At 43.2% G+C, this 12,468-nt stretch overlaps 1 protein-coding gene across 1 annotated transcript; it reads right to left on the bottom strand.

Moving 5' to 3' along the window:
- Nucleotides 1-828: 828 nt before the first annotated feature.
- On the bottom strand, nucleotides 829-2,992 carry LOC108362013 (uncharacterized). The gene is made up of 3 exons (XM_017614832.1): nucleotides 2,713-2,992; nucleotides 1,130-1,871; nucleotides 829-1,084 (listed from the first exon to the last, which is right to left on the bottom strand). Exons 1-3 carry the CDS (start codon nucleotides 2,990-2,992, stop codon nucleotides 829-831), a joined length of 1,278 nt encoding a protein of 425 aa, XP_017470321.1.
- Between the last annotated feature and the right edge of the window lie 9,476 nt (nucleotides 2,993-12,468).

Genomic DNA, 12,468 nt, shown 5'->3' with positions numbered 1-12,468 from the left:
TGAGCGTAACCACCTTGAGCGTTGTTGAAGTCTGGCGAGGTATTCGTCCCGCCAGCGTTTCCAGAAATGCTGCCGAATTGACGCGATTAATTGCCAACGTTGAAACATAGTTCCTTTAAAGACTTCAACGTCAGGGTCGGGCAGCCCCTTTATTGGTTCGCCGGCTATGAAGTGCCCTGGTGTAAGGACTTCCAAGTCGTTTACTTCGGTAGGCATGCAGCAAATAGGACGGGAATTTACGCAGGCTTCGACCTCAGTTAATACTCTTGCAAACTCTTCGTAAGTTAAAAGCGAAGGGCCCGGCGCTCGTTTGAGATGGTAATTAACGCGTTTATAGTTACCTGCCTCCCAAAAGCCATCCATGTGTGGGGCGCTCGGGGGGTTGAAATGCCAGGTCGTTTGAGCGTCGGCGAAACATGATGACACCTTGTCGTCATTGATGGAGCGTTCGTATGTGATCCGCAGCTCCTTCTCAGCACCCACGAAGTTAGTGCCGTTGTCGGAGTAAATATGCTGACAGTAGCCTCTTCTGGTGGTAAAACGCTTAAAAGCGGCAATAAAGGTGATTGAGGAGAGGTCTCCAGCCAGCTCGAGATGCATTGCACCAGTACTCATACATATAAATGAGCAGATATATGCCTTCGTAGATTTAGCGCCTCTTCCATGCGTAAATTTCAAGGCATAAGGACCAGCGAAATCGACCGCACTGTGGAGGAAACAACGCGTAGAGGTGACGCGGCTCGCGGGTAAATCAGACATGAGTTGTTGTATTGGCTTGCAGCTCAGTCGTCTGCAACGCGTACAACGGCGAACCCCACGAACAAGGTTTCAAATACCGGCTACCCAAAATCGTCGTTGAAGTACGGCCTGCATTAATTTCGGTCCAGCGTGCAATGTTGTGATGTGTATCTCAGCAGCAATTACCTTAGCGAACGGCGAATTCTTCGGCAATATTATAGGATGCTTGACTTCGTCTGAAAGCACGGCGTTTTTGATGCGGCCCCCTACACGTAGAATACCCTTTGAGTCTAGAAACGGTTGCAATCGTGCTAGGCTGCCTCGCATCGGTACAGGTTTGTTTAACCTGCAATTATAAATTTATTGTTCGAAACAATTAAACAGGGTATACTTTACCAATGCTACTTCGGCACTTCGTATTTCGGCGCAAGTTAAACAGCCCGTGATTAGTGCACCTGCACCAGACTGTGAAGCGGTGCTGCGTGAGTTGTTGGCGAAGCGCAATAGATATGCGGTTATACGTTTAAGTTTGTTAAATGAATGATATTTGGTAAACAGATCCCATTCATCAGCGGTTTGTGTTAGATACGCAACGGTATTCTTTGATTTTAACTCGAGCTCCGTGGTGTGTTTTTGTGCGGATATCAGCCAACGACTGTTGCCCTCCCGTAGCCAAGGTGGCCCATTCCACCACAAGGGATGCAAAAGAAGCTGCGATGGTGTAATACCCCTCGATGCGCAATCAGCGGGATTGTGCTCTGAGGCGACGTGCCTCCAATGTGATGCCGGTAAAACTTCCTGTACATCGGCGACGCGATTGGCAACAAACACAGCCCAGCGACTTGGATTGCTTTGTAGCCACGCCAACGCAACCATGGAGTCCGTCCATGCGTACAACTTGCCGATTGAGAGGTTCAAACTTGACTTGACTTGCCGCACCAGCTGCGCCCCTAGATGTGCTGCACAAAGCTCCAAACGCGGCAGCGATGTTGTTTTTAGAGGCGTTACCTTTGTTTTTGCTACAACTAGTACGAATTTAACCTTACCATCTGGGATTTGAGTGCGACAGTATAAAGCGGCTGCATAGGCGACTTCCGAAGCATCGGTGAAAAGGTGGAATTCGAAATCTGAAACTGTGGTAGTTCCCAACCAGCGATTTACTTTTAACGATGAGAGTTTCGACAACTCACTGCGATGAGCCAACCAGTCCTTGGCAACGTCTGATGGTACCGGTTCGTCCCAGTCCCGATTAAACCCAAAGGGTCGAAGATTTTGCTCGAGTCAGAAAGAAAGGTACGTTTAGTAAGTTTGCTTAGAAGAGCTTCCAGATTAACCGCTATAGAAATCCAATCGTTGTTTGTGTGCCATGTAGTACCTAGAGTGCGAATTTCATCTCCATCGGCTAAAAGGTGTGAAATTTGTTTGGATGCATGCGGTATCAGCTTTCTCAGCGTCTGACAATTTGTTGCCCACTTTCGTAGCTCGAAACTGCTTTGATAAAGCGCTTTGGATACGTCTTTGTGAAGTACAGTAAAACTATGTTCACATATCAATATTATCTCAATCAAAGCTCGTTTTTTAATCACCCCGTTTACACAGGCAAATCTTAGATTATTAGCCGTCAAATTTGTTGTGCTTGTTATTCTCACATCTCTGTTTCTTCTCTGTGCCACCGTGATCACGCTTTTCTGCTATAATAAGCAATATAAATATATTTTAACTTAATATTTTATTAAAAATACCTTTACAAACCTCTTTTACTTGCTAGCGTACATTTTTGTTTACTTTTACATTTGGCATTTCTCCTCTCTTTCGCAAAAACAATCGATAAAACTAGGATGGACACCGAAAAGTTATCGGTTAAATCTGAGTTTATTTCATAATTACAGATTAACAAGGGACGAATTTTATATGGCTAATCTCTTGTTATAATTACAGGTTAGGGTGTTAAGCTCGAAAATGAGGATAATCTACTTATATGTGAACCTAGTATAAGTTCGCGATGCGTATCTGCACCGGTTAATAAGTCGTCCATGTAAATGTCTGACTTTACAACCTCGACAACTCTTTTACTTGTGTTGGTCGCGTCGAGCGCGGCTTGTTGAAGTGACTTCACTGCCAGGTGCGAAGCGGAGGCAAGTCCATGAGTGACTCTTAGCAGACGATAGTCACGCATTGGCTGTGAAGAGTTCTCTCGCCACACTATGCGCTGATAATCGATGTCCTGCTTAGCCACGTAAACCTGCTGGTACATTTTTTCGACGTCAGCAATGATACCGAAGCGGTGAGTACGAAATCGAGTCAGAACAGAGAAGAGGTTTTGCTGCAACTGTGGGCCTACCATGAGAGCGTCGTTTAGAGAGTTACCTGATGATGTCCTCATAGATGCGTTGAACACGACTCTGAGTTTAGTCGTTTCGCTTGTGTCCTTTAATACCGCATGATGTGGCATATAATATACGTTGGTTCTTGCAGGCTCGACTAACTCCATATGGTCCATGTCAATAAATTCTTGCATAAACTTACTGTACACCTGGCGCAGGTGTTTGTCAGCGGAAAATCTATTTTCCATGCGGAGTAAGGCTCGAACTGCGGCGGCTCTCGACTCACCGATCAGGACGTCTGTCTTAGGCGTTGGACGCACGCCTCGGTGACGAATGAAGCATGCGAGCCGTTGTCGAGCTGAGCTCGGGCGGGTTGCCAACGACCAGCGAAGTCTTGCACCACAATCTCAGCGGTTGCCAGCAAAATGACACAATCAGCGTCAGCGTAGTGTGAGGTGACGTTAACGTGCTGTCCGGTTGAACTGCTAGCGGGTGTTGCGGTTTGGTTGGTGAAGTTTGCATGAAGTAACGTGTGGTGGTGGTGTTGACATATACGACACGAAGATGCGCTGCTGCATTTAGCGAGAACGTGCCCTTTGCTGGAACAATTTACACATGCGCCTAGCCCGTTAATAGCGGCTAATCTACCCTTTGAGTCGAGTTGGCTGAACTGCGGACAAGCGTGGATTTTGTGTTCACCATTGCAATGAGCACAATGCAACACCTTTGTAGCGGCCGATATATGGTCGCGTGTTTCTGACTGATTGCATGCCGTGCACGTTCTTTGTTGTTGTTTTTGTATTAGAGCTTACTTGTGGCACCATCTCTAATGAGCGTGCACGAGTTTCGAGAAACTCTCGAAGAGCGGAGAAGGATGGTAGATCATCTACCACAAGCGATAGCTACCATTGCTTGCGGGTTTCGTATGCTAACTTGGATAAGGTTAAATGAATGAGCCAATCGTCCCAAAATTCGACTGGATGCCCGAGCGCGCGCAGCGCGCCAACGTGCTGAAGGATAGCATTTAACACGAGTTTGATTGCTTTGGCTGTATCTTGGCTTGGCTTGTATATCGCATGACTTTGTACCTCGCGGTCAATAAGTCCCAAGCCTCATTATAATTGCTGTCACCAAGTCTAATGCTTCTTCTCACGACGGCAACTGCAGTTTAGGAAGTGGCAAGGGAGCAGGCGCTACTTTTACGGACCCCTGATGCAATGGCTGCTTTTGAGCTGATAACAGGCGTTTTAAATTAGCCTTGGCGGTGCTATACCACTCCTCTCCTTGTATGCGTGACTGCTCCTCCATGGAGGCGTTCTCATCCCCACACGACAGCTCCACTTCCGGCTGTGCATGTTGCAAATGTCAGCGCGGAATAAATTTAGTAAATATAGGCGGGTTTGCGAATTTCTATGAAAATATAATGGGATCCGGGTTGAAGGACCAGTTTATGGTAAGGCTTAATAGCGTTCGCGGGTTTTAGTAAACGTTTAAAGCGGATTCCTTCCGATAATAAAAAAACCAAATACGTTCGATTATGTCAAATCCATTTATTAGAGAGAGGCAAAAAAAGGAAGTTAGCTTTGACAGCAAGTATGCCAGAGTTGCCAGTAGTTTGTAATAAACAAGTACATAAGAGATGCCAGATAGGCGCGAACACGCGTAACTGATATTCTTTTGACAAAAATTGGATTTTCTCACACAAGCTCTTGGCTCAAGCCTTATCCATTCGTCCTGAAATATACTATCCAGAAATGCGATTGCTTTATAAAAAAGAGAACCATTTTGAAATATGAGTGTTTTTACTCTCTAGAAAATAGTTTTTGCAACCTCACATACGCGGTTTGGAGTGCAATGGGGTATGGAGTGCAATGGGGTATAGTCATTGCGCTGGGTATGCAGTTACAGTTGCATGGCTATACTCAATCCCGACTCTTGCGTCCTCGTTCGCGCACTCTGGGCAACGTGAGCAACCCATATGCGAGATGCGGTAACCAATCCGAGTGGAGCCTTGGGTCACGGCAGAAAGAGAGGGAGCTTCGGTGGGGCCACTCTGACTTATTCGGTTTAAGGGCTCACTGAAGTCTGCAGCGTCTGTTCACCAGTAGGTGCGGCTGCAAGCGGGTGTCTGCTTGGAGCAAGCGGCTCGCTATATAAACGTGTATTTGGTTGCGAAACCACCCCCGTCCCAGCAATGGGTTGTGCGCTGGGCTTGGGACCCGCCACGTAAAAACCACTTCCAGTGAAGAAGCAAGGCAAAGCCTCGGATGAGACCCCCCCTTATGATGACGACCACGGCAAATGTTTAAAGGACTACGATTTGAGGGCATGCACCTGGAATGTCCGGACCCTTAATGGGGAAGGTGCCTCTGCCCGGCTGGTTGATGTCCTCGTAAGGACAAAAGCTGACATCACCGCCATCCAAGAAATGCGTTGGACGGGGCAAGGCAAACAATGTCTGGGGCCTTGCGACGTCTACTACAGCTGCCATGTAAAGGAGCGCAAATTCGGAGTTGGATTTGTGGTGGGAGAGAGACTCCGTCGCCGAGTACTGTCGTTCACCCCGGTGGACGAGCGTCTAGCCACAATCCGCATCAAAGCGAGATTCTTCAACATCTCGCTCATCTGCGCCCATGCCCCGACGGAAGAGAAGGATGAGGCATCCAAGGATCTCTTCTATGAGCGCTTGGAGCGCACGTACGAGCGCTGCCCCCGTCATGATATCAAAATCGTGCTTGGCGACTTCAATGCCAGGGTGGGCAAAGAAGGGATCTTTGGAACCACCGTCGGAAAATTCAGCCTCCACGACGAAACGTCCGACAACGGATTGAGGCTGATCGACTTCGCCGGGGCCCGAAACATGGTAGTATGCAGTACTAGGTTCAAGCATAAAAAGATCCATCAAGCTACCTGGCTGTCTCCGGATCGAAAAACGAGAAACCAAATCGATCATGTTGTGATAGACGGAAGGCACGCTTCCAGTGTTTTAGACGTACGCACACTCCGAGGCCCAAACATCGACTCGGACCACTATCTTGTTGCAGCCAAGATACGCACCCGCCTCTGTGCAGCAAAAAATGTGCGCCCAAATATGCAAGGAAAGCTTAACGTCGAAAAGCTGCAATCACAACAGACAGCCAGCGCTTTCGCTACTCGACTCTCACACCTGCTCTCAGAGAGCACTCTTCAACAAACCGACATATGCGAGCAGTGGAACCACATTTCCCGCTCATTAAGTACCGCCGCCGAAGAAGTAGTCGGATTTCAGCGAGCCCGAAAGAACAACTGGTACGATGAGGAGTGTCAGGAAGCTGCAGAGAAAAAAGATGCCGCCTACAGGGCCACGCTGCGATCGGGCGCAACGCGCGCTATGTGGGACCGCTATAGGGATCTGAAGAGGGAAGCGAGACGTATTTGCCGCAACAAGAAGAGAGAGGCAGAAATACGTGAGTGCGAAGAGCTTGAAATGCTGGCCGACAGGAGGAATGCCCGAAAATTTTACCAGAGAGTTAGGCGACTTACGGAAGGTTTAAAGACCGGGGCGCACTCCTGTAAGAACAATAATGGCGACCTAGTAACTGATGTCCAGAGCGTACTTAAATTATGGAGGGAACACTTTTCCGCCCTACTAAATGGTAGCAGCACAGAAAGTTGTGGAGAAGAAGAACCCGAGCCCGCAGTCGATGATGACGGAGTCGACGTTCCACCGCCTGACTATGACGAGGTACGTATAGCAATAACGCGGCTGAAAAACAACAAAGCCGCTGGAGCTGACAGCCTGCCAGCTGAGCTATTCAAGTACGGCGGCGAGGAGTTGATAAGGTGCATGCATCAACTCTTGTGCAGAATATGGTCAGATGAACGCATGCCCGACGACTGGAATTTAAGTGTGCTCTGCCCAATCCACAAGAAAGGTGACCCCGCCATTCGCGCCAACTACCGCGGGATCAGCCTTCTAAGCATAGGTTACAAGGTCTTATCGAGCGTATTGTGTGAAAGACTGAAGCCCACCGTCAATGAACTGATTGGGCCTTATCAGTGTGGCTTTAGACCTGGCAAATCCACCATAGACCAGGTATTCACAATACGCCAAATCTTGGAAAAGACCCGCGAGAAAAGGATCGACACTCACCACCTATTTGTCGACTTTAAAGCCGCTTTTGACAGCACTAAAAGGAGTTGCCTATACGCCGCTATGTCTGAATTTGGCATCCCCTCAAAACTCATACGGCTGTGTAAAATGACGTTGAGCAATACCACCAGCTCCGTCAGAATTGGAAAAGACCTCTCCGAGCCGTTCGCCACAAAACGGGGTTTCAGACAGGGCGACTCCCTTTCATGTGACTTCTTTAATCTGATGTTGGAGAAGATAATAAGAGCTGCAGAACTGAACCGCTCAGGAACAATTTACTACAAGAGCGTGCAATTGCTGGCTTATGCCGATGACATCGACATCATCGGTAACAAAAACCACGAAGTCTGTTCTGCCTTTTCCAAGTTGGATAGGGAAGCAAAGCGCATGGGTCTGGTGGTAAACGAGGACAAGACGAAGTATCTCCTGTCATCAAACAAACAGTCAGCACATTCGCGCCTTGGCACCCACGTCACTGTTGACAGTTACAATTTCGAGAAAGTAGAGAATTTCGTTTACTTGGGAACCAGCATTAACACCGATAATAATGTCAGCATTGAAATCCAACGTAGAATCACTCTTGCCAACAAGTGCTACTTTGGACTGAGTAGGCAATTCAGGAGTAAAGTCCTCTCTCGACGTACGAAAACCACGCTCTATAAGTCACTCATCATGCCCGTGCTGGTATATGGCGCAGAAGCATGGACAATGACAACATCCGATGAGGCGGCTCTTGGAGTGTTTGAGAGAAAGATTTTGCGGAAGATTTACGGTCCTTTACGCGTTGGCGACGGCGAGTACCGCAGACGATGGAACGATGAGCTGTATGAGCTTTACAACGATATGGACATAGTGCAGCGAATTAAAATACAGCGGCTCCGCTGGCTTGGTCATGTCGTTCGAATGGACACCGACGCTCCAGCTCTGAAAGTATTCAACTCCGGACCCGCTGGTGGTAGCAGAGGAAGAGGGAGGCCCCCACTGCGATGGAAAGATCAGGTGGAGAAGGACTTGGCTTCACTTGGCGTTTCCAATTGGCGTCAGTTGGCACAGAGGAGAAACGACTGGCGTGCTTTGCTGAACTCCGCCAAAATCGCTTAGGCGGTTACAGCGCCAAAAAAGAAGAAGAAGAAGACATACGCGGTTTTACATTATCTTGATACGCGGTTTGCATTTTGTTGATACGCGGTTTTGTACTTTAAACGGCGCTATGTATCTTGTAAAACCACTTTTACAAAGTAAAAGGACTGTTCAGAATATTGTCCAAATGGTCTTGGATTTTCATTTGTATTGGCATTTGCAAATTTTATGCTTGCCACTATGGCAACGGTTCGCATTTTATTGTTGTGAATTTACAAATGCACTGAAATATGCAAATGCGAAATCATGTACACAATATCCTCAAGGGCCCTATTATCTTTTTTGGCGAGTAAACATCATTCAATCAGAATAAAGTGTTTCTAAATACATATATAAATATAAATACATATATTAAATTACAAATTATTAGTACATGCATATTAGGGATGTTAATTTTTCAGCTTTTTCCGATCCCGGGATATTCGGGATGATTGTGATAACGATCCCGGGATCCCTGGATTAGTGCCGGGATTTAGATATTCATTACTTTTCAACAACTTAACACGAAAAAATTGCTTGAGAAGCTCTCCTACCATAAAAGAAATCTATACTTACGGTGACCATAAATATATTTTGAAAATGCAGGACAATTTTTCAAAAAATTTACCTACATATAATTGCGTAGTATAAAAATAACAAAAATATACTACATATACACATTCCTCGTCATTTGAATCGCGCACCCTTTTTTTATTTTCTACCATACAAAGTATGCTTGGCAAAATTTTTATATGGAAGAAAATGCGTAGCACTGTCAAAAAAAATCGTCGCCCCTATGTTTATTTTTTTTTAATTTTAAAAAATTTTTTTAATGGAATGTAGACGTAGAATATGCTATATTTTTATAAAAAGTTAATGAATATTAAACAAACAAAAGGAAAACTGTACCTACTAAGTATTAAAAGGATGCGGTATTCAAATAACGAAGAGTGTATATTTCTTAATTATTAATCCAATTTTAAACTTTATACATAAATCACATTTGCTTCATTGGTATTAATCTTTTAGTAATGAATATTTACAAAATTATAATAAGGCATATTACATATTACTTTACACGAAATATGAACCTCTGTAAAGCAAATTTTTTAGGCAAACTGGTCGTTGAACACGAAAAAAATACCCATGGTTTCAAAGAAGTGTTTTCGAGATTTGTTTGAAAAACGTATTTTTAGTACGTTTTCAGTTATTCCTCAATATCTCATGAAACGACCAACAGTTCGAAAGGTATTGATGGGCTCTTTGCAAAAATATATATTTTTTGTTCAGATTGTGTTCCGTGACATCTAGATTTCTCATCAGACTTTCATTTACTGTAAAAAGAAAATGATTGAAATTTAAATTTTTCGATTTTGGTCGCTTGTAACACTAATAATTTTCATCGAAATCGGCAAAGTAATATATTTTTGTAAGACCTATAGTCAGCTTATGTTGATTGGATAATTTTTTCATGAGATATTGACGAATAGGTTCGAAATGTACCGAAAACACATTTTTCGAAAAAATTACGAAAACGCTTGTTTGAAAGGAAAATTGGCATGGAAAATTTTTCTTTCTTAAGCGATTACCACATAATTTGTAGAACAGTGTTATCGATATATTTGATGCTGGTCTTCAATTTCTNCCTATAGTCAGCTTATGTTGATTGGATAATTTTTTCATGAGATATTGACGAATAGGTTCGAAATGTACCGAAAACACATTTTTCGAAAAAATTACGAAAACGCTTGTTTGAAAGGAAAATTGGCATGGAAAATTTTTCTTTCTTAAGCGATTACCACATAATTTGTAGAACAGTGTTATCGATATATTTGATGCTGGTCTTCAATTTCTCGTCATCCATTGTCCATAACCGTACAATATATAGAACGCATTTACTAGTTGAAACTTCAAAACCAGTTTACCCTTATGTAGTTATCAATTAGTTATCGACACTGTTTTTATTTCGATTAGGAAAAATTAATTTTAAAATATCGAAAAAAATTCGTGACATAGGCAGGGCACGTGGAAAAAATCAGTAGATTTTGGGGGTTTTCTGTTTTGAAAAACTACGCAGGACAGACCTTGAAATAACAGTTCGGTCCTGCAAATAACAAAACGGATGGTCACCGTATCTATACAATATATAAAATTAAAGCCCAAAACAACGTGAGAGCAAAACAGCCGATTTCTATGATTCAAGTTTTAAAATAACATATTTCTACCACAGTAGGACATAGTGGTATTTTTAAAATGAAGTTTTAATAATAAGTACGTTTAATTAAAGTATTAAGTTGATCAACAATACCACGCATTGCTATACTGTTTGCCTTTCACGCGTTTGTGTTTAGAGAACATCAACAAATCACACACATATTTCTCTCTATTCTCTTCTCTTTTTATAATCAGCTAGCACAGCGGAAAATTAAAAAAGGAACCATTGCCAGCTTCAGGCATGCGCAAAGTGAAATTTATGTACAAGCAGCGCTGCGCCCAAATTGAAAATTATGTATGTACAAACAGCGCTGCTTTCAAAACAAACAAACTAGGGATGCAAAAAACATGGATGCATCGGAAACATCGGAAACATCGATGTTTGCTATTCGATGTATCGAATAAAAGCGATGTTTTGGACCTTCCGATATACATCGATATACATCGATATATCGATGTATTTTTTTCGATGCATCGTTTTTTGTGTGCAATGTACACTGTATTTCGAGTGTATTTTACACTGTATTTTGAAAGAAAGAGAAAGTTATATACGATTTCAGTACTTGTGTAAGGGAGTAAGCTTTATACCAAAAAATAAACGAAAAACTGACGAAAAATAAACTAGGTTGTTAAAAACCATGGTGAAATGAACTGAAGGTGGCGCATTTCCGAAACCGCTACTTTGGTTTTGCCGACTTTAACATTTATGCCAATACGTAAACAAATTTTTTTGTATAGAAACAAGTGCAAACGTATTGTGTACTTTCAAGTGAAAAATCAAAGTAATTCGTGCGTTCTGAAGTAAAAAACGTTTTATTTGTAATAAAAACTATATAAAAATGTCGTGTCGTGTGTTGAATTGCAGCAGCCGTAGGGGTAAAGCCCCCAAATGCAGTTTTTTTTTTGTTTCCCCGCGACGACGCCTTGGCCTGAAAGTGGGTAGAGTTCTGCCGGCAGGAGAAGCCATACAATTTAGACACCAGCGTAATATGCATGAAGCTCTTTACGGACCACTTTTAAACACGACATGTTAAGTTGAAAACGTTGAAATACCACAAATTACAAATTAAAATCGGAGGTAAGCAAGCATCGACCACTTTCTGCAGGGAAACATGCGCTGCGACAAGATATTATCACTTTTTCGGCACCTGCAATACAAACACAAAAATTCTAAATAGTTAATTAATAAGACCTATTCTTTTGAACACATTTCAAGAGTGGTTGTATATTTTTTGTTAACGTTGTGCTTAATTTGCTATATTCAAAGATGGCTTGAGAAATTGGTGAATCGAGAAGAAAACACGTTTTCTCACTGCAAATTCACAACTGTCAACTCATTGTTCTTCGCCATATTCTTTGTTTACCCGTTGCCACAAATGTCATTCTGCGGGAATGCGCAATCTTGTATTCTATCGTTCTTGATTAAAAACAGTCCGGCCAACTTTCGTTAGTTTTTTTTTTACAGATGGCTGTATTTCGTTCGTTTTTCTTACACAGCTGTTTGCATTTTGCCAGACGAGTTATTTTCTTAGCATAAACAAAACAAAATGGAAATACAATTAAAATAAATACGTTATTGATTGTCTTGTCGCTTTAATTTAATTTTTGAATGTAACAAAACTGTTTTACGCAAATTTTAATTTCGTTTGTTTGAATTTCGGTAAGGATTTATCAAAACTCAGCTGCTTTTCACACAGAATTTGTTTCTCTCTAACACATTGCCGAATTGTTTTTGTAATCTGACTTTCGTCAGTTTTTTTGTTTGTATTTCAAAAGAAAATACAGGGAAAAAACGTAGTATCATACGGGCAGGGTTCGGGTTTGCCTCACTTTAGCCCCTCGCTCACTCGTTAGTTTGCTCTGAGCTAGCGCAACTCACGAGCATCAAGCGAGGCTGTTTGCAAACGAGCACTCGTTAAGTACGAGCACACGCGCTGAGCA

This window comes from Rhagoletis zephyria, unplaced genomic scaffold, assembly GCF_001687245.7.
Source record: "Rhagoletis zephyria isolate East Lansing unplaced genomic scaffold, Rhagoletis_zephyria_1.1 Rzeph_scaffold_00910, whole genome shotgun sequence".
Classification (NCBI taxonomy): Eukaryota; Metazoa; Arthropoda; class Insecta; order Diptera; family Tephritidae; genus Rhagoletis; species Rhagoletis zephyria.
The sequence above is the reverse complement of the archived record's forward strand: the minus strand, read 5'-3'. Positions and strand labels throughout refer to the sequence as shown.

Coding starts and splice junctions, on each gene's coding strand:
- LOC108362013 (XM_017614832.1), bottom strand. CDS start 2,992: ATGTACCAGCAGGTTTACGTGGCTAAGCAGGACATCGATTATCAGCGC. Junction 1,872..2,712: donor TATACTAGGTTCACATATAA/GTAGATTATCCT, acceptor GAACTACCACAG/TTTCAGATTTCGAATTCCAC. Junction 1,085..1,129: donor GCCGAAGTAGCATTGGTAAA/GTATACCCTGTT, acceptor TTATAATTGCAG/GTTAAACAAACCTGTACCGA.